The 22,522-nt window shown below is 39.9% G+C and overlaps 1 protein-coding gene across 2 annotated transcripts; it reads left to right on the top strand.

Annotated features, from left to right (window-relative positions):
- Window positions 1–3,933: 3,933 nt before the first annotated feature.
- On the top strand, window positions 3,934–22,502 carry LOC135555374 (growth factor receptor-bound protein 2-like). Of its 2 annotated transcripts, none has more exons than XM_064987743.1 (9): window positions 3,934–4,278; window positions 12,156–12,227; window positions 14,101–14,225; window positions 14,457–14,548; window positions 14,673–14,792; window positions 17,439–17,628; window positions 18,018–18,113; window positions 18,345–18,461; window positions 18,614–22,502. In XM_064987743.1, exons 2-9 carry the CDS (start codon window positions 12,170–12,172, stop codon window positions 18,788–18,790), a joined length of 975 nt encoding a protein of 324 aa, XP_064843815.1. In that variant the 5' UTR covers window positions 3,934–4,278; window positions 12,156–12,169; the 3' UTR covers window positions 18,791–22,502. The 2 variants fall into 2 exon arrangements, with proteins under 2 accessions (XP_064843815.1, XP_064843816.1); XM_064987744.1 differs by having other exon boundaries at window positions 3,935–4,278; window positions 14,090–14,225.
- The last annotated feature ends 20 nt before the right edge of the window (window positions 22,503–22,522 follow it).

Raw genomic sequence — 22,522 nt, 5'->3', positions numbered from 1 at the left:
GAATGCAACCTGTTTGAAAAGTGGTGCTGGAGTTACTACCCTGACGTCATTGCTCATTTCGCGCATGGGAGAGTTGTGGGGAGGGATTTGAAAATGCGATGAACTGAGTAAAGGAGCACGAATAGAGCTAGCTATTGGACACATCTTTTCATCTTTGCCATTATAACGTCTGGGACAGCATGGGCAGCTCAATTGAAGCTATCTCCATTTTAAAGTAGTACATTGTCTTCTTCTTCTTCTTCATTGGCTGATTCCTCCCAACTCATAGGAATTCCTACCCAGTTGATTACTTTAAAATGGTGGAAGCCCTCAATGGCAATGTCCATGTTAAAATGGGTTATATCCATGAGGAATCATCTATCTTTCTGGATGGGCGCACCCATATGGAAAGTATCAAACACATCAAACATATGTAAACCACATGTTTTACCTGTTCCATATATTCCATTCCAGCCAGTACAATGACCCTGTCCTCCTTTATCTCATCCCATCAGCCTCCTCTGCTGTACATGTACCGCATCAACTCAGATGATCTTCTCTGTATTCTTGCTCTATGCTAAGGGCCCCATCTAGTGGCTAAAATAATTTCATGACCAGTAAGTGTCTGACACTGGTGTCACACACACAATCACGCATGCACGTGCACGCACGCACACACACACACGCACACACACACACACACACGCACACACACACACACACACACACACACACACACACACACACACACACACACACACACACACATATTTACCTTTTACACAAATTATTTTTCTATTCTTTTAACACCTACAGTAAAGTTCCATATGAATCCTCCATGCTGCTTGTAGACACAACATGTCATTGTTCCTGTCAGACGCTGTAGATAATAGCGTCTGACGATAATAGTGTCTATGCTTTGTCTGTGCTGGGACATGTGATCCAAAGACTTGTGTGTTCTGTGGTCACTTAGCCAGAGCATTCAGAGGATATCTATTCTAACCTTTGCCTTTGTCAGCTTCATCTTACACTGGCCATACAGTAGTGTGAGATGGAGAAACAGCTATAGCATTCAGAACTCAACACTCAATACGCCGCTGGTTGGTCACAAACAGATGTGAGTGAGTGTGGAACCTGCAGCTGTAGATGAGGTTTGGCTGGTTTGCTGACATAGTTAGGCTGGGGATTCAGGCCAAACAGTGTTGAGTCTATTGCAAAATCCCAATGAAATCTTCCTCCTTGTAAGAACCACTCATGTAATGTATTCAGTGATGGAAAGAGTACCCAAATGTCATTCTTGAGTAAAAGAAAAGATACAAAAAAAACACTTAAGTAGTACATTAAAGTATTTTAACTTAAGTACTTCACACCACTGAAAGTATGTGAGTGTGATGATGGAAGGTTCTTAGAGAGGCAGCTTTAATAGGAATTCTGCAATAGACTCAACACTGTTTGGCTTGAATTGCGGCCTTAATAGCTTTAAAATAGTAAAAGCAAGCTAAGCATTCATGTAAAGTATGCTGGTATTTTAAATTATTTTTTTGTTCCCTTTTTTTGTTCCCTTTTTGTTCCCGTTTCGTAAAATGAGTTTGGCATTTCCGTAGAATGCTGTAGATTTTGTTCAAGTAAGAATACGTATTATCAGTACAAACAAACATTTTTTGAAGAAAATATTACATTTCCTATATAATGGATATATTCCCCATCATAGAAGCGTTGGACGAACATGCAGGGACCATAGTGTAATTATGTTGTTACTGCAGAGTGATAAAAAATGCATTATAAACTGGGTGGTTCGAGCCCTGAATGCTGATTGGCTGACAACCGTGGTATTTCATTGCGTCGTGCTTAAGAACTGCCTTAGCCGTGGTATATTGGCCATATACAACACCCCCTCGGGCCTTATTGCTTAAATATAAACCAAAAGCTCTATAAATAAATGGGAGAGTATTCCCTTCTCCATAAATATACTGTAGGCCTACATGTTTTGTTCAGCTGGATGTTTTGATCAAATCCATTAATTGGAAGGACATTGATATGCACTAAATCCTTGATTATGTTGTTTATTTTTTATGAACTATTTGTGTTGTTGAGTATTGTTTCACATTTGATTATATTCTTAACATTAGCAAAAGTGAATAGAAATATGTCTGATTACAGTAGGACTTTTATACCCTGCCTGCCTAGCAATAAATTAGTCTGACACACCTCTTTCTCTCTATCACTTCATTATGTTGTGTTGACATTGTACTAGGTGCTGTAGTAAGCACTGTAACATTGCAAATTGTAAATTGTTAACTACAGTTAAATGGAAGGCTCTCACTATAGATTTTCACACTTCCAGTGCAATACACCGTAGTCACTATAGAAAGAGGTTGTGCAGTTTATCATAAACTTACAGTTCAAGCCAGATGTTTGAAAGAGAAAGATCATCTATACTACTTAGTCCAAAACTTTCCCCTTGTTGCTACTCTGGTTCTGAGGGTTGAATCGTGCTAAGCTGAGGGCCTGCAGGTGCAGCTATAGACTAAACCCTGGGGGCTTACACATTACTTCCCCATGTCAACTGAATGTCATGTTTACTCTGCTGTCCATTCACATTCCTTCCTCTGCTGCTGTCACAGTTGAACAATATTATGTGGGATTTCATTGCCAACTATGCTGACTTAATCTGGTGATCTTTATTACAACTTTACTACAACTGGTGTGAAAAAATAAAAGAGGAGTTTGAATAGTAATTTCTACTCTGTGAAAAATAACTTGTCATTTACATCTAGAACATCAAGTGGACCAAGCTTTAGAGTCAGCAAGAAATAATATTTAACCTGAAAAAAAGAGAGCGAAACCACGCTGTAATCTCTATGGGTTTGACTTCCTGTCACAGACTGCAGCTTTAGTTAGCAACATGTGAAGACTTGCACAAGAGGCTACTAAGTGGAGGACAGAAAGCATGTGTTTTATACCATTCCATTTATTCCGTTCCAGCCATTATAGAGAGTCCATCCTCCCCAATTAAGGTACCACCTGCCACCTTCGGCAGAGCTACACTATCTATCCCTCAGCCTCTTTGCATGGAGTAAACTCCCTGCTTGCTCTCTATAATGATGGTCAGCAGCATGTGTTATGAATGTATAGCCAAAAAAACACACCAAACATGCATTTTTCTAAAGAGAAATATGAGGACTGTAGATAACTTTATATAACCAAATTCCAAAGCCATCTGTTTCCATTAACTGTATAATGCAGGCTGAATTATATAACTTATATTGGTTTGAAAGCCTACATTGATATGTTTTGATATAGACAAGAATTAGCCTATACGATCATAGAAAGACAGTAGGTTACTGAAATAGAGCTCGATAACTTCAGTTTAGTTTGTTTGAGGAGTGTCAGTGTTTTATCGTGGGAAGTCCATTTCCAATGAGATCTTCATGCATGCCATCCGAAAGAATGTGAAACATTTGGACATGTTCAAGGAGCATTCATTTGCCTATCCGAAAGACACATGGAAGATCACAGGAATAAAGTCTATACTGTGTGTGTGTTTGCGTGTGTAAATCATAATGTTTCACCTCATGCAATAAGCCTTTATTGCATATTGTCACATTATTCATTTAAATGTATTTTTATTTTATTTAATCTTTATTTAACTAGGCAAGTCAGTTAAGAACAAATTCTTATTTACAATGACGGCCTACCCCGGCCAAACCCGGACAACGCTGGGCCAATTGTGCGCCTCCCTATGGGACTTCCCAATCACGGCCGGATGTGATACAGCCTGGATTCGAACCAGGGACTGTAGAGACGCCTCTTGCACTGAGATGCAGTGCCTCAGAATGTTTGTGGTTAAGTCCAAAAGTTCCTTTTGAAAAGGGGCGGTATCTAACCAAGTGCATAAGCCATTATTATTTATTGTCACATTATGAAAATGATCTGTTCTATTCATCAGCATTTTTGAGGTAAAGTCCAAAAGTTCCGTTTGAAAAGAGGCGGTCACTAACCAAGTGCAAGTAACTGGTTCATCTCCGCGGTGGGACATTCAGCTATTGTGCGTGTTGGGGAGGGAACTCGAAAGTCTCAGCTTTGTTATACTTCAATGAAAGGACGCGGAAGTAAACAGTCTTTAACGGATTTGTTTTATTTAACCTTTATGATTTTACGAATATGACGTTTTCCTTTTGATGTGAACTTGCGACATTTTGACTGAAATTATGATCTAGTAGGCAAAGCCCTGTCTTGCTGCGTAAATTTCCCGGCCTCTTGTGACTGTCAACGCGTGGCTCTTTACATGAGATAAAGGTAAATATCATTTTGCAATATACAGTTTACCCGTTTGAAGAAAGCTAGATTATTCTTACATACGTGATGTAACCATAAATGTAAATGTAATATACCCACTGTTATATGGGTAGCCAAATCATGTCACCAAAATGACCAAACCTCTTATAATGTCATGCTGGCTTGAAGACACTGCTCTAATCGTATGAACAGCTGTTACAGTCATACCCACTCCACTTTTTCTGTAATGTAATTAATTATAATAATTAGTCAGCTTCCTCTCATCTGAATTGTGAATCATTGCACTTTAGTGGTTAGAGAACTGTCTCTCTCTCAAGAGTGGTATCCCTATAATTTGTTTGAAATCTTTTAGATTCTGAATCTATGGCAACTAACCGGACAATTGAAATAAGTGCCACATAGAGAACTTTATCTACCTATTTGATACAATCAATAACTGTCCCCAGTAACCAACAGTTGTCCACAGACAGCGGTGAAAAGGATATGCAATATAGTTCTGGAGCACATACGTAGGCTATGAGACAACTTGTTACCATATTATGCAATGCTATTATAAATATATAACAACAAGGATATTATGTTTGACCTAACAGTTGAAATATTTTCATTATTGCTAAATTATTTGAAAACTAACTTTACATATAGTCCCCCTGCCCATGCCATGGTGATGTGAAAGGTATTTTGAAATAGCTTTTTGTTTGAAAGTTTTTTCCTCAAATAGCTTCTCCTCTGGGATGTGGTAATTTATGAGTAGTAGGAGATAAGTTCAACAATAGTTGTATTTATGTGATGAGGAAGTATGTTCATAATGTGTTTTATTTTGATATGTAACTCAGTTAAAATAGAAAGCCACTGAAGTGGACAGGTGCACTATTGAGCAAGCTTTATAAGTTAATGTTTTTTGGGGGGTTGTTTATTTGCTAAAACAAGGTTCTCGATTCAATCATAGTAGGCTAGCCATGTCAGTCTAATTGACATAGTGTGAGCTACTATGGTGTGTCAAATAGATTACAAACAGTACAGTATCACTGGCTCTTTCAATGCTTTACATGGTGGTAAATTGTTGTTTACTAAAATATATAGAACTTGTTGAATTTGGATTTCCCATAAATGAGAATGAATGGATATTTATAAATGTATATACAGTATTGTCTAGTGCTGTTCTCCTCAGTGCTGGGTAGTTGGATGTCATAGTTACTCTCAAAAACACATTCTGCACATTCCTCACTAATCTCTGATTTGTGAAGTGTAGAGAAATGTTTCGTGTCTTCACATAGTTAGGCTTTGCATAATGTAAATCCTTAATTATAAAACTTGCCGTTTCTAACATTTCCAACAAAGAAAATGATGCACGCTACTCCGTAATAGATCTTACCACTTCTACAATGTCCGTTATTTAATAAAGATATCTGTTTAAGACATCATAATCTTTGACTAATGGTGGAATGTTTGGCCCCACAAGACTTTATAACAACCGACTGGGCTGTTGAAGAGGCACAAAAGTGCTATGAAAAAAAAACAGTTGGGAGCAGAAAAAATCCATCTGAAATGAATGTGGGCAGTCAGAGTTGAAACCACTGCAAATATCCCCTTCACCCAGGTCACCATACCAGGGGAGCTCTAGGGACGTTGGCACGTTACCAACATGCCCCTGGCCCACCTCACTGGTGACATGTTACTAGAGTAGATCCTCTCTGCTCTGCACTGTCTCTTTCCAGGGGACTCGGCTACTGTTTTGTTACCGTTTTACATGTTTGAGACTTCCATCCTCTAAAGCAGTGGTTCCCAAACGTTTTATAGTCCCGTACCCCTTCAAACATTCAACCTCCAGCTGCGTACCCCCTCTAGCACCAGGGTCAGCACACTCTACAATGTTGTTTTTTGCCATCATCGTAAGCCTGCCACACACACACTATACGATACATTTATCTAACATAAGTGACAAAAAGCTCTTATAGGACCAGAGCACAAATAATAATATAATTTATCTCTTTATTTAACCATCTTACATATAAAACCTTATTTGTTAATAAAAAATTGTGAATAACTCACCACAGGTTAATGAGAAGGGTGTTCTTGAAAGGATGCACATAACTCTGCAATGGTGGGTTGTATTGGAGAGAGTTCAGTCTTAAATCCTTTTCCACACACAGTCTGTACCTGTATTTAGTTTTCATGCTGGTGAGGGCTGAGAATCCACTCTCACATAGGTACGTGGTTGCAAAGGGCATCAGTGTCTTAACAGCGTGATTTGCCAAGGCAGGATACTCTGAGCGCAGCCCAATCTAGAAATCTGGCAGTGGCTTCTGATTAAATAAAATTTTCACAGAGCCGCTTGTTGCAATTTCGATGAGGCTCTCTTGTTCAGATATCGGTAAGTGGACTGGAGGCTGGGCATGAAAGGGATAACGAATCCAGTTGTTTGTGTCATCCAGTACCTGCGTAATTGCGCATCCAACTCACTCAGGTGCTTCGCTATATCACATTTGACATTGTCTGTAAGCTTGAGTTAATTTGCATTCAAAAAAACATACAATGATGGAAAGACCTGTGTTGTCCTTGTTAATGCAGACAGAGAAGAGCTCCAACTTCTTAATCATAGCCTCAATTTTGTCCTGCGCATTGAATATAGTTGCAGAATGTCCCTGTAATCCTAGATTCAGATCATTCAGGTGAGAAAAAACATCACCCAAATAGACCAGTCATGTGAGAAACTCAAGCGGTCAGACAAGTGAAAATTATCGTCAGTAAAGAAAACTTTAAACTCGTCTCTCAATTTAAAAAACGTGTCAATACTTTGCCCCTTGATTACCAGCACACGTCTGTATATTGTAAAAGCGTTACATGGTTGCTGCCCATATCATTGCATAGTGCAGCAAATACACAAGAGTTCAGGTGCCTTGCTTTAACAAAGTTAACCATTTTGACTGTAGTGCCCAAAATGTCTTTCAAGCTGTCAGGCATTCCCTTTGCTGCAAGAGCCTCTCGGTGGATGCTGCAGTGTACCCAAGTGGCATCTGAAGCAACTGATTGCATGCGTGTTACCATTCCACTATGTCTCCTTGTCATGGCTTTTGCTCCATAAGTACAGATACCAATATGAGCAGCAGCTACGTTTGGTTACATATGGACCGTTAGTGGAATTCCCGCGAGAGAGTAACAGTTAATGTGATTGGATGTTAATTATTTGTCTAGTCTACCTGTATTTGACATTGTGTTGTTATTTTGCTGAACACTAGATAGTTTCAATTTATTTTTGGCAGTGAAACGAGGCTACTCAGGCGATAAAAAAATCCTCACCCAAATGTATAGCCCCGCTGGAAAATATAAATGGACTGTTTGAAAATGTGAAGAAAAACAAATATTGGAATTATTTAAAAAAAATGTGAATCACATTTTATTTTGGCGTACCCCAGACGGCATTGCGTGTACAAATACCTGTTCTAGAGTACTCAATTCTTACCCTGTGAGGTCCGTAGCCTGATGGTTTTCTGTTCTACCTGATAATTAATTGCACACACCTGGTGGCCCAGGTCTAAATCCGTCCATAATTAGAGGGGAACAATAAACAAATGCAGTGGAACTGGCTTTGAGGTCCAGAGTTGAGTTTGAGGGCTCTAGAGTGACAATAAGGAGGTTCTGTCTGTGTGTGTGTGTGTGTGTGTGTGTGTGTGTGTGTGTGTGTGTGTGTGTGTGTGTGTGTGTGTGTGTGTGTGTGTGTGTGTGTGTGTGTGTGTGTGTGTGTGTGTGTGTGTGTGTGTGTGTGTTCACGGCTGTCTAATAGCAGAATTGTCCTGACAGCAGAATGATTAAGTGGTTTGTGGGATGTATTTGACCAGTGTTTTTTACAAAGATTTTATCAGTGGTTTATGCTCATTGGGTTAAGGGGTTTTGTGGTGGTCAGTGTAGTGTCTTATCTTACTATATCTCTCTCATCAGTCTTACCTTATGTCGTGACGTTGTATTAGTTAATGTGACGACTGTTGTTCATCGAATGATCAAAAGTTTCTAATTGCGTGATTAACTGAATCAAGCAATGATTAACTCATTAACCTGGGGCACCATGGGGAAACTCGTTTTTATTGAGTTTCTATTTATCAAATTAACTCAAAAGAATATCAGAATATTGATTTTACAACAGCCGCTAATTAAACCAGTTACCTCTGCAATCTCGTTCTGAATGTTGTACAGTCCATGAATCTGCACGGACTCGGGTCTCACCAATGAGTTCGTACCACACCAATCTTAGTTTAATATTTATTTACAAAAAGCTAAAATGATGGTAAAAGATACACATAGACAAAACACATTATAGGCTATTGACTAGAACTTAGTAATACGGGCCAACACACTATGGAGTGTGTTACCCAAAATTGGGATTTCAAAGAGAGAGAGAGAGAGGGAAAAGAAAGTACACGAGAGAAATATACATTTGGGTGAATTTGTCAGATATGCTATTCTAACCCTAGCCTTGCCCCAAACTGCTGCTCTTATGGGTCAGAATATAATGATGTAATTATGTGGGGAAGACCTCCGAGGATTCTCTGCGTGGACCGTTCAGGGTTCCGTTCAGGCTGCTCGATGATGCACTTCTCTAGCACACCTTTCTGGTCGTCCTCACAATGTTAGTGTCCTTTTGGCTTAGTAGTCTGTTCCCTCACCCTTTGCTCTGGAAGAGGTCTTCTGAGGACAGACAGCTCTGTAGCTCAGAGTTCACAGCACAGGAATGAAACCTTTTAGATACCATGATTCGCTGGGATTGGATGCCAAGGGGGTCCGGCTTGAATTCACCTGCTTAGACACAGCTACTCATCCATAGCTTGGGTAGAAAAATATTTCTTTGTCTTCAAACTTGTGTTGCGTTCTGGGTTCGTTGACTTTTTAGACCTTGGCTGCAGCTTGGGTCACGTAGTCTTCTGTAAATTCTTTACTCACAGGTTTTATACCCTTGGGTCAGAAGTGGGTGTAATCGCCTTTAGGGCAATTCTCTGGGCATACCAAGTTACGAGCAAGGTCTAGGTTTTTCTCAAATCCAATTTTAGACAACTAACTTAACATTTCATCTTTACCAAAACATTCCCTTTGATTTTGGACATTTTCCACACAACGTACAATGTATAAACATCAAACATATACTAGGAAAGCTCTTCACGTTACAATGTTTTCGTAATAACGTCATCTATTAACCTTTAATAACAAAACAAAAATGACATACATTTTCATATTCCATCTATCGTCATGACCACCTTTGTGGCTGACGAAAACCATTGTTCCAAAGTCCCTTTAGTTCATGTTTAATGTTCTGAAGCTGGTTCTCCATAGTAACAGGACAAAGGGGAGTGAGGGGTCATAAAATCCCCACATCTTCAGACCCCTAGATCTCTCTTCCTCTGTTGTGGTTGAGAGATAATCTGTAGGGTTGTGGTCTCCTGTAACCTGACCTGGTCAGGACAGTCATGACACTTACTATATCTCTCTCGTCAGTGTAGTGTCTTACCTTACTATATCTCTCTCGTCAGTGTAGTGTCTTACCTTACTATATCTCTCTCGTCAGTGTAGTGTCTTACCTTACTATATCTCTCTCGTCAGTGTAGTGTCTTCTCTCTCGTCAGTGTAGTGTCTTACCTTACTATATCTCTCTCGTCAGTGTAGTGTCTTACCTTACTATATCTCTCTCGTCAGTGTAGTGTCTTACCTTACTATATCTCTCTCGTCAGTGTAGTGTCTTACCTTACTATATCTCTCTCGTCAGTGTAGTGTCTTGTAGTGTCAGTGTACCTTACCTATATCTCTCTCTTGTCAGTGTAGTGTCTTACCTTACTATATCTCTCTTGTGTAGTGTCTTACCTTACTATATCTCTCTTGTCAGTGTAGTGTCTTACCTTACTATATCTCTCTCTCTTGTCAGTGTAGTGTGTCAGTGTAGTGTCTTACCTTACTATATCTCTCTCTCTTGTCAGTGTAGTGTCTTACCTTACTATATCTCTTGTCAGTGTAGTGTCTTACCTTACAGTGTAGTGTCTTACCTTACTATTGTCAGTGTAGTGTCTTACTCTTATCAGTGTAGTGTCTTACCTTACTATATCTCTCTTTTCAGTGTAGTGTCTTACCTTACTATATCTCTCTTTTCAGTGTAATGTCTTATCTTACTATAGCTCTCTTTTCAGTGTAGTGTCTTACCTTACTATATCTCTCTTGTCAGTGTAGTCTTACCTTACTATAGCTCTCTTGTCAGTGTAGTGTCTTACCTTACTATATTTCTCTTGTCAGTGTAGTGTCTTACTTTACTAAAACATCTATTGTCAGTGTAGTGTCTTACCTTACTATATCTCTCTTGTCAGTGCCGTGTCTTACCTTACTATATCTCTCTCGTCAGTGTAGTGTCTTATCTTACTATATCTCTCTCGTCAGTGCAGTTGACAGTATTTTGAGATTTGTTGGATGTATGCAGTTTATGTACATGCTTTTTCAGCAAATTTCTGGGATATATTTTATCTAAAATCAAAAGTAAGAGTTATATTGATAATGTTTATGAGGGCTAATCTGCAATGGAATAAGGAGGTTCACTTCATTAGTTCCATTCATTAGTTAAACATTAGAGCCATTCGGTGAGGCAAGTGACTTAAAACTACAGTGCCTGTTTGGCTGCATGCATGTTTTACTGTGTTTACGGTCCATGGTTTTATGGAGCGAAGGAGTTAGATAACACAGATTGAGTGCGCTTCTGTGTACACACATGGTTCAACTGAAGTGGGAATCGTTTAGATTAAACAATTTGTTGAATTTATGTCAATGGAATGTGTGGTGATATCCCTTGACCTTCTCCTTGCTCATCCACACCTCCAAGAAAAAAGACTCTTGTTATCATATGTGGGCTACCGAGTGGCACAGCGGTCTGAGGCACTGCATCTCAGTGCAAGAGGTGTCACTATAGTACCTGGTTCGAATCCAGGCTGTATCACATCTGGCAGTGATTGGGAGTCCCATAGGGCGGCGCACAATTGGCCCAGCGTCATCCGGATTTGGCCAGAGTAGGCTGTCATTGTAAATAATAATTTGTTCTTAACGGACTTTCCTAGTTAAATAAAGGTTACATTTAAATAAAACAATTATAGTAAACTGATATGTGAGCTTTACTATCAATAAGTGAATATGTTGTGTTGACTTTAGAGAGAGAGACAGAGGAGAGTTTCCTCCTCTGGTTTAATGACTAGTTCCTGTCTGGTAAAGAAAAAGGGAGAGAAAGAGATACATCTGGGTCTGACAGAAACACACAGAGTTAAAACAACTTTCTACATGTAATTGAATTTCATCTTCAGTTGTCCTCATCTTGTTTATGCGGCCTTCCATCCGGCTTAGTAGAGCTCTGTGAATGATTCTCATTATCATCTATCAACCCTCACTCATATCCGCTCTGAATAAGACAAAGAGGGGGAACAGAAGGGGTATTTTACTGCAGAGTAGGAGTTTTAATCAGGGTACAGGATTGGAGCCGTGGTGAGCAATAGAAGCTGATACTACAGCGCTGGTATTGGCTCCCTCCGGTGTCTGATGGCTGAATAGGTAGAGAGGTAGGGCTGGGATAGATTTATGAAATTGTATGTAATCATGTGTATCTATGGTTCTGGGGATGGATAATGTATGTGATTTTGGATCATGCACTGCAGACCCCCCTTCAACCACACACACGTGGGAGAGCAGCAAATTGAACATCAAAGATAATTACCATCATGAGATTTCAATCTCTAAAAATTACACCGCTTTTTAAAAAACTTTTAATTGAAAGGGGAAATGGACAGCTCCTGATGTTGTTTGTCCTCCTCTGACTCGCTCTTCTGCCTGTTCCTCCATGCTCATGTCTGTTTATGTTCCCGTAGGTAAACATTGACACATGGTGAATGCTACGAACTACCCAAACAAGAATTGTTCTCTCAGCTTCGTGACAGAAGGTAAGGGGAAGTGTCTGGCTCAGACAACTTTTCTCTGTTTTGCTTCCATTTTTAAATGATTTTCCAGTTTCCCCATTTCTTTATTTCGCATTTTCCATATCTAAACTTCATAGCTAGGAATGGGATATATTTATCTAAAGTTATGCTTAGGCTTGTGTTCAGAAGAATACAACTGAACCAAAGGGTTTTGACTAAAACTAAATCTGTGTTCTTATTGCACAACTCCTCTCATGTCATCTCCTCCATTTCAATTCTTTTTTTGCCTTTTATCCCACTGAATGTATTTCCCCCATGCAATGGCTGTTACAGCACCAGGTGCAGTATTCAGAGACTACAGAATGTACAGCATAGTCTAGTCTAGGCTGGTAACAATTGTATTTTGCAAACCACCACTGCACCACCTTAGCTGAATTACCCCACCATAGTTAAGTTACTGGCAATGTTGACCTAAAATACAAGTATACCGTAAGCTGTTTAAACAGTGCAGTTATTTGTAGGCCTATGTTCCTTATAGGAGCTTATAGGAGCTAAGGACTTAAATGTCTAATGCAGCCATTTTCATCTCAATATCAAATCATTTCTGATTAACAATGAAGTACCTTACTGGGATTTCTTTCAATTAAAATGGTCAAAAAGAAAGAAAAATAGCTTCTTAGCTATAAGTAGGCTAGGACTCTCTGGGAGTAGTCTGGGTGAGGAGGAGAACACTGAAAACTGTAGCTGTTATTGGCAAAGAGGTGGAGGGAGGGCTGCCGGTCTGACAGAGATCATTGAGGCGCGGTTATAATTGTTCATGCTGCGGGTGGAAGCTGGCGATCAGATAGACAATTTTGGGGATGAGAATATTTTTTTAAAAATGCTACAGACAGCTGTATTGGTCTTTCATACAGGACTAGTAAAACATAGTTATTTGCATTTTTAAATAATTATTATTTTTAGGGGGTGCTGCAGTACTCTCAGCACCCATACTTCCTGTGGCTATGATCAGGTGTGTGTGTGTTCTCAATTAAAACAGTAAGCTATAGACTATGCATGGGATGGGCGGAGAAGCAGGGGGAAGTTATCTTTCCAATGAAATCAACTTCCTAAATATGATTAGGCTGTAGTTTACATCGCCTAGAAATACATATTGATCACCTTTTATTTTTTTAAATCTCTGTCTGAAAATGGTCCCACTCCTAAAAGGTACGCAATAAAATGTTTCTCAAGAGAAAGTGAAAAGTGAATGTGTCTGCTCTCTCTCCAACTCTGCTCTCTTCCAACTATGTCTAGCCTATTGGCTAATATAGCCCAGTAACACCGATAGCCTAATATAATGGGCCACGTGAGAATCTCTGGTAATTTAACTTATTTCTTAGATTATTTTTTGCTCATTTTGATATTGCCTATATAGGGCACACAATCGCTAGGACCATGGCTGGCAAGTGAGCTGCCTCACATACTCCTGAAGTAACATTGCGGGACTGCGGTTGGGTTCGGGACACGTTCTTGCAGTAGCGGGTGGGAGTCGGACAGAGAGCCAGCGGAAGGGGGCGGGTGCGGTATCAAAAGCTGCGGGTGCAGCCGGAATGAAGAAATCAGTCCTGCACAGAGTTTGGAACTCTCTTTCATATTGATCTATTAACTAATTTACTGCCAAAACTCCATCCCACCAAAACAGGAGGATATTTCAGGCGGTCTTCACAAACAGCCCGTACACTAAAATGGCATTATCATCATTTTCACAAATACACAGTATTATTCCAACCTCAGTGTCGAAATATATCTAAAACACAGGAAATAACATTTTTGACTGCACTGTATAGTTTGCTTACTTTGAAACTACCAACCCACAACTCTCCCTGACTCATCTCATTCCATAGACCGACTGCAGTCCTTTTGCCTCCCTATTCCAACTCTTTGACCCTTCCACCGCTCGCCATGGAAGCCAGAGGAAAGTACGAGTTTAATGCTACGGCTGAGGATGAGCTGAGCTTCCGAAAGGGAGACATCCTGAAAGTGAGTATGACCTGAGAATGGGAGGAGACACATTACAATTCAGAATAGCGTGCCATAGTAAGACTAAAGAATGGCAGTAGTACAACTGAGTGTGGGACTTGGCTTTAAAGACACATTCCACTAATCTAATTCCTACATTCTACACACAAAGTTCTACTGTTGTATTCTGCTGTAATATTAAATCGAAACAGTGAGCTCTGTTGTTTTTGTATATCTCTGTTCCCTAATCAGATTCTAGGTAGTCAAGATGAGTGGTTTAAGGCAGAGCTGCATGGACAGGAAGGCTTTGTGCCCCAAAACTACACTGAGAGACAAACCCCAAGGTGAAATAAAGTTACTAATTTTCTTCCATAAAATGTATTTGAACACACATATACAACATGAGTTTGTATGCTTACAGTAAGTACAGTATAGCCACATCTGTATACTGTATCTCTCTCTGTCCAGCTGGTTCAAGGAGACGGCGAGCCGCAGCTCTGCTGAGGAGCTCCTGATGTCTAGGGAGGTGGGGGGATTCCTGATCCGTGGCAGTCAGAGCTCCCCTGGAGAATTCTCCATCTCTGTCAGGTGGGTGGGTGTAGGCTCACGCCAGGATATTACAGGGAGCTAGCTCACTGATTACAAAACAGTACCTAGGGGGGAGGGGGGGGCGGGGGTCATGTAATGTCTATGAGCCAGGGGAAGAATTCAGTTTCTGTAGGCTATTCTTGATATTACTGGTACAGCTTTTCCTTGCAATATCTAACATAAGCCAGCAGGGGACATTGAAAGTACTGCACCAGAGAAACAGTTGACTTTGGATTTATGGAATAGGACTGGACACAACTAAATTGTTTGAATCATAACTCATCACATCCTATCATTGTTTATTTAAACTTTATTTAACCAGGATAAGCCCATTGAGACCCAGAGTCTCTTTTTCAAGGGAGACCTGGCTAAGAAGGCAGCAACGTTCAATACATTACATAATTAAAACATACAACAATACAACAACATGATCCAGCCTAAAAAAGTCTCCCATCAATATTTTAAATTCATTCAGTGGCACTAACATATCTAGATGAAACATGGATTGTAGACTATTCCATGCATCTAGTGCACAAAAAGAGAAGGCAGTCTTGCCTAATACTGTGAGCAACCACCTAGCAGACCAGGTATGGTAACTGCAGGTGGTGAAGGAGACCAGACTACAGAGGTAAAGAGGGAGTTTACCAAAAAGGGCTTTGTAGATGAATACATACAAATGTATCTTTCTGCGCATGTAAAGTGAGGTCCAACCTACCAATGGTGGATGAGTGACTTGGCGTTTGTAATAAAGCGCAAGGATGCATGATAAGTCCAGTCTCTGTAAGACGGAGGAGGCTGCATGCATATACAACAAGTCACCATAATCAATTACAGAGAGAAAATTGGCTTGAACAAGCTTCTTTCTAGCCATAAGCGGGAAGCAAGCCTTATTTCAATTTAAGCTTTGTCACAAGATTATCCTCATGAACTTTAAAGGACAACTTGTCATCCAACCAAATACCTAGGTATTTGTAGGATGACACTTTTTTAATGGATAATCCACCAGATGTGACAATGCTAACGTTCTCTGGCAGAGTTCTAGCTCCGGTAAAGGTGATGAATTTAGTTTTTTGTACATTCAAGACCAGTTTGAGACCATAAAGGGAGGCCTGCAGTGACTGAAAAGCAGTCTGGAGCTCTTCAACAGCCTGAACCAGAGAAGGAGCACATGAATATATTACTGTATTATCTGCATATAGATGTAACTTTGCTGGTTGCATCCCATTTCCAAAATCGTTAATAAAAATTGAGAACAACACAGGAGCTAAAATGGAACCCTGAGGCACACCTCTATTAATCTCTAGAAAGCTAGACTTGTGATTGTCAGTATATACACATTGTGTTCTGTCAGAAAGATAGTTCCTAAACCAATTTACTGCCCATTCACTGAGACCAATGTTTCTGAGTCTAGCTAGAAACAATTCATGGTCAACTGAATCAAAGGCCTTTTGCTAAATCCACAAAGAGAGCAGCACAATATTGCTTTTTATCAAGTGCATTAATGATGTTATTTGCCACTGCCATAGTTGCAGTTGTGGTGCTGTGCCCCGATCTAAAGCCAGACTGAACCCTGCTCAGTATGTTCTTTTCAATTAAGATGTTTTTTAACTGTGAGTTCACTAGGGATTCATAGACTTTGGCCAGGATAGTGAGTTTAGAGATAGGACTATAGTTTGTAGCATCTAAGGGATCTCCACCCTTTAGCAGCGGGAGGACATAAGCTGATTTCCTAATGCCGTTTATGGAATTGGTCAAGAGACTCAAGTTGAAAATGTGAGCCACAGGTTCAGTAATAATACCAGCTGCTATCTTTAAGAGGTAGGGGTCCAAGTTGTCTGGACCGGCAGACTTTTTAGTGTCTATTGCCTGTAGTGCTTTATAGGCCTCAGTATAAGAAACAGGCTCAAAGATCAAATGGTTCACATGAGGGCCTATATCATAGTTGACTGTAACAGAGCTTACATTAGAGGCCTGGGCCCCATCATTATCAAAAACTGAACCAGCAGATATGCAGTGCTTGTTAAAACCCCTACAATATGGGCTTTATCCTTCACTTCATTAGAATCCATCATTAAATGGTCAGGAAGGCCAGAGGATGCATTAGAACCTGACACTGATTTGATTCGCTTCCAGAACTTGGTAGGTTTGTTTAGGTTCTCTGTGACGGCATCTAAATAGTAATCTGATATTGACTTCCTGGTCAATCCTGTGTATTTGTTTCTTAGCGCTCTAAAGGAGGCCCAGTCAACAGGAGCACTTGTATGTCTAGCTTGAACCCAAGAGATATTTCTCTTTCTAATTAATTCTGCCAAGGTATCTGAAACCCAGGGATTGTCCCTTCCAATGATTCTGAATTTCTTCACAGGGGCATGCTTATCACAAATCGACACAAATGTCATATACAAATAGTCCCAGGCAGTGTCAACCAGGGTTGGGGTCAATTCCATTTCAATTCCAATTAATTCAGACACTAAACCAAATTTAAATTCCAAATCTTCCTCATTGAAAATAATTGGAATTGGAATGTCAGTGTACTTCCTGAATTGACTGGAATTGACCCTAAACCTGCATTGTACTGTATGTGACTAAGAGGCCAGATGTTGTGTTGTGACATGCTTCACTGATATATAAAACCTTTCCCCTCAGACATGAGTTTGACGTGCAGCATTTCAAAGTGATGAAGGACAGCAAAGGCCACTACTTCCTGTGGTCAGAGAAATTCACTTCCCTCAACAAGCTGGTGGACTTCTACAAGAGCACCTCCATCTCCAAGCAACGGGACATCTACCTTAGAGACGGTAGCCGGGATGACCAGAGCCCATCCGCACCCCAACCGGTATTTCAGCCACATATTAACTCAGTTCAATCAACTCTTTAGTGAAGCCTTCCTTCCCTTTCTTGACTTCCCACTCTTCTGTATCTTCTGTACTCTCAAGCACACATACAGGAACTGAACTCAGTGAGCTATTGCACCAGAATGGTCAATTAACCAATGGTATTGGTCTATTAACCAATGTACTGCATGGTGATGCCACCATGGAAAATCAAACCTCTACACAGAAGGTCCTGTGTAGATTGTACTTTCAACCAGCAACTATCAGGAAATAACACTGATCAACGTTTTTGTTTGTTTCATCAGCTGTTGTACAATAGGATATAAAAACTACATTTCGACTGCACTGGGACTTTATTAACCCTTTCCTGTCCACATCTTTCTATTATCAGTTGAAGAGGGGGAGTCTACCTGAGGAGAGGAGCTATGGGGCCCCTACTGCAGCCACGGCACACCGCAGGGCCTCAGACCTTCCTCACAGTCAGCAGGTAAACACCACTCACCCCAAAGTACAAACCTACACTACCTACAATGTAGTCTTTTGAATCATGTCGGTTTTTCAGAAGCTGCTATGTACCATGGTCATGTAAAACCATGTCATTGCTTTTATTTGATTTCATTGGGTTTGTAATGTTTTACTGTGATTCTGAGACATGCTGTAGGTTGGTTTAAAGGTTAGAGTCTGACCTGAGTTCAACCTCTCTCCTCTCTTCCCCCAGAGTAAGAGACCTGGGATGGAGGTGAGGGCTCACACCATAGGCACCCCTGGTAGAAACACCCCCCTAACCTCTCTCCCAGCCCCCCAAAGGACATCTGAAACCATGCCTCATCCACAGGTACAGTAAGCCTACTGTAGTCAGTAAATGGGGGCTCATCCTTGATGTCCTCTGAAATGACTGGTTCTTATGGCCAACTATTACCTAACACAGGTGTGTGTGTGTGTGTGCGTGTGTGCGTGTGTGTGTGTGTGTGTGTGTGTGTGTACCAGAGGGCAGTCATACAGGTGAAAGCAGTGTACGACTTCACAGTGGAGGAAGAGGACGAGCTTGGCTTCCGTGCAGGTGATGTCATTGACATTTTGGATCACTCTGATCCATCGTGGTGGAAAGGAAGATTGCGGGGTAAAAGTGGTCTGTTCCCTGCCAACTATACCACACCATTATGAGGAAAGCTTAGAGAGAGAAAGAAGTCGCTCTTTGGGCTTCCCCAATCATATGGACTGTGATGATAAGAGTTGGGCAACACACAGAAACTTCAGCAGCCCAAACTGTAGGACTAAAAAGAAATTGGTTCACATATGATTTCTGATAACATATGCTCACACTTTTATATTTATTTTAAAGCTGGTGCTCAGCATGAAACAAATGACATAGATTTATAAGCAGAGGCGGACTTACCATTAGGCAGAAGAGGCAATTACCTCAGGCCTCACATCATCAAGGTGCCTTCTGAGCTGGGCATAATAAGAAAATACTAGCAATCTTCTTTTTTCCCCCAATAATGTCTCTGCATAAGACCTCACAACTGGTTTATAATAATGGACTATTCCACCTTGACAGAGATCCTGTGCATTGTTTCACACGATATGATTGCAAATTTGACTTTCATTGTAATTAAGCTGTATCAATGAGATGCTTACACAGCGGGGCAGAGAAATGTGCAATTAACACAACCAGTGAAAATAAAAAGAAAGAAAGAAGATTTAACAGAAAAATGTTGTAAGTTAATCCATTTCTTTAGTCAAAAGACAAGTGCTGCTTGTAATACTGGCATTGTCATTGAGGCAGAAGACATGTATGTGTAGACACTGTATCTGATGTAATCTGGCCAAACAGAGCATGACATGTCATTCGCTTTTTGGCCCGACAGAATCAGATACATTGGAACCATATAGAAAGACAGGGGCGTTGTTTGGCTCACGAGGATAATCGGATCATCTCCAGTGAGATAGTTTGTCACTTGTAAACTGAAGGAAATTGTTTGGATGCTACTTTAAGAAGTGATTATTTGACAATCAGATGGAAACATCATGACCTGTTGTGTTCATTTGAATCACAGCCCCCGCACCCACAGGAGGCCTTTTGCCTTTTGGTAGGCCCTTATTGTAATTAAGAATTTGTTAACTGACTTGCCTAGTTAAATAAAGGTTACAGGTTAAACAAAAATGGCACACTAAAAGGTCATTTCTTTTTACAGTTAAATTATGTCTTTACTATAAAACCCATAACAAAATGTTGTCCACCCAAATCACTAACCCAACTACAGTGTCATATCCATTGGAGGTTGAAAACTGGGAGCTATGCTGCCACACATTTACTGTATGGTACTACACTTTTTGTATTGCTACCTTTTTTTATTGTTTGTAGTGCTTGCTTTTAATTGTAAGGTCGCCATAGCAAATTATGTCTTGTTAGTGAACTACCAAATTTACAATGTCAGTTTGGGTATGCTTGTCATCTGTCTAAATTAAAACAATGATGTATATAAACCCAGGCTTGCTGATGCTATGTATTGGCCAATGAGATGCTTTGAAGCCACCGGTCGGCCATATTGTCACTCCTCAAAAGCAGTCTTCCATAGGAATGTATTTAAGTATTTTTTGTTGTAGTTGGGACAGTATTTTCAAAAAAAAATTCTATTGATCTGACACTGAGAACTACAGTATATTCCTTACCTGAAGTGTTGGGTAATAGTGAACTACATGTAATTCAACTAGTAATTTAACTACATTTTGCAGTAGCTCAGTGGTAGTTGAACTAAATTCAATCTAGGTAGTGTTTCCAGTAGTCATAAAAAAATGCAATGTAACGTTGTAGTAACTACTGGAAATACACACTACTTTTTTATTTAAAATAAAGTAAAATATGTGTGAAGCAGGCAATCGTTTCCATTCTTTTTCAGCATCAGATTTTCCTAATCCAATTACTAGAGCTTTACATTGCAACAAAAAAAGGAATTAACTACTGAAAACACTACCTAGATTTGAATTTAGTCTTGCAATTTGTAGTCTATGACATTTCAGATTTACATATGAAAATTTTTCACAAACAAGTTTGGGTGTAGTAAACTACGTTTCAAAGTAACTTTAGTTAAGTAAACTATATTTTCCTTAAGGGAAGCATTAGTGTAGCTTAACTTCTTCCAGAGTGAAGTAATTGGTGGCTTGGTAAACTAGCCTACAGTACCAGTCAAAAGTTTGGACACACATACTCATTCAAGGGTTTTTCTTTATTTTGTACTATTTTCTACCTTGTAGAATAATAGTGAAGACATCAAAACTATGAAATAACGCATATGGAATCATGTAGTATGCAATAAAAAGTATTTTAGATTCTTCAAGTAGCCACCCTTTGCCTAGATGACAGCTTTGCACACTCATGGCATTCTCTCAACCAGCTTCACCTGGAATGCTTTTCCAACAGTCTTGAAGGAGTTCCCACATATGCTGAGTGTAAGGAGTGCGAACTGGCGGCAGAGAAGTCAGACGCAGGAGAGAAATAACTGTGTTTCCAACGGTGCAGTTTATTAACAAAACCCACCAGAAAACAGAATAATAAAATAAATGGGTACATAACCCAACGCACACCAGGACAGACGTGCACAATAAACAATCACCGACAAGGACATGAGGGGGAACAGAGGGTAAAATACACAACATGTAATGATGGGATTGGAACCAGGTGTGATGGAAGACAAGACAAAACCAAAGGAAAATGAAAAGAGGATCAGCGTTGGCTAGAAGGTCGGTGACTTCGACCGCCGAACACCGCCCGAACAAGGAGAGGGACCAACTTCGGCGGAAGTCGTGACACTGAGCACTTGTTGTTCCTTCACTCTGGAACGTTAAATGTTCTTGACATTTTCCGGATTGACTGACCTTCATGTCAAAGTAATGATGAACTGTAATTTTTCTTTGCTTATTTGAGCTGTTCATGCCATAATATGGACTTGGTCTTTTACCAAATAAGGCTATATTCTGTATACCACTCACAACACAATTGACTGACTCAAACACATTGAGAAGGAAAGAAATTCCACAAATGAACTTTTTACAAGGCACACCTGTTAAGTGAAATGCATTCCAGGTGACTACCTCATGAAGCTGGTTGAGAGAATGTCAAGTGTGCAAACCTGTCATCAAGGCAAAGGGAACCAGGTGTGAAGAATCTCAAATATAAAATATATTTGTATTATTTTAACACTTTTTTGGTTACTACATTATTCCCTTTGTGTTATTTCATAGTGTTGATGTCTTCACTATTATTCTACAATGTAGAAAATAGTAAAATAAATAAAAACCCTGCAATGAGTAGGTGTGTCCAAACTTTTGACTGGTACTGTATATTTTCAGAGTAGCTTCCCCAACACTGCTGACCTGTGACCAAATGTTTGTTTTTTTAATGTATGTCACAGAACCAGAGCATCCAAGAAAAGTATCCGAAGCACAGGGTCTGATAAATACATTTGGAATTGAACTGTTTTGGTTTTTGCTTTGAGTCATTTCATTTTAGTTGGTTAGACATTACAATATCATGTAGGCTAATTTATCTGTATTGAGTTCTATGTTAAACCTACAAGCCTATACACTACAGTACCAATGTGTTTTACGTGACACCACTCAATTCTTGGTTGGCCTTTATGGAAATTCAAAATAATCACATTCTCCATGCAAGAATTACCTCAACCACACACAAAGACGGCGCCGTACTGTATGGCTGCCGTCTTTGCTATTTTGTGATTATTGTTCCTTGTTTTATAGTAAACCTACTACTTATATCGATTACTGCATTGTTGGGAAAGAGTTAGCAAGAAAGCCATTTCACTGTTCTTGTGCACGTGACAATAAAACTTGACATTTGAACCAGATTATAACATTTTAGAACTCCTCCCCCTACTT

Source organism: Oncorhynchus masou, chromosome 15 (genome assembly GCF_036934945.1).
Source record: "Oncorhynchus masou masou isolate Uvic2021 chromosome 15, UVic_Omas_1.1, whole genome shotgun sequence".
NCBI lineage: Eukaryota > Metazoa > Chordata > Actinopteri > Salmoniformes > Salmonidae > Oncorhynchus > Oncorhynchus masou.
The sequence above is the reverse complement of the archived record's forward strand: the minus strand, read 5'-3'. Positions and strand labels throughout refer to the sequence as shown.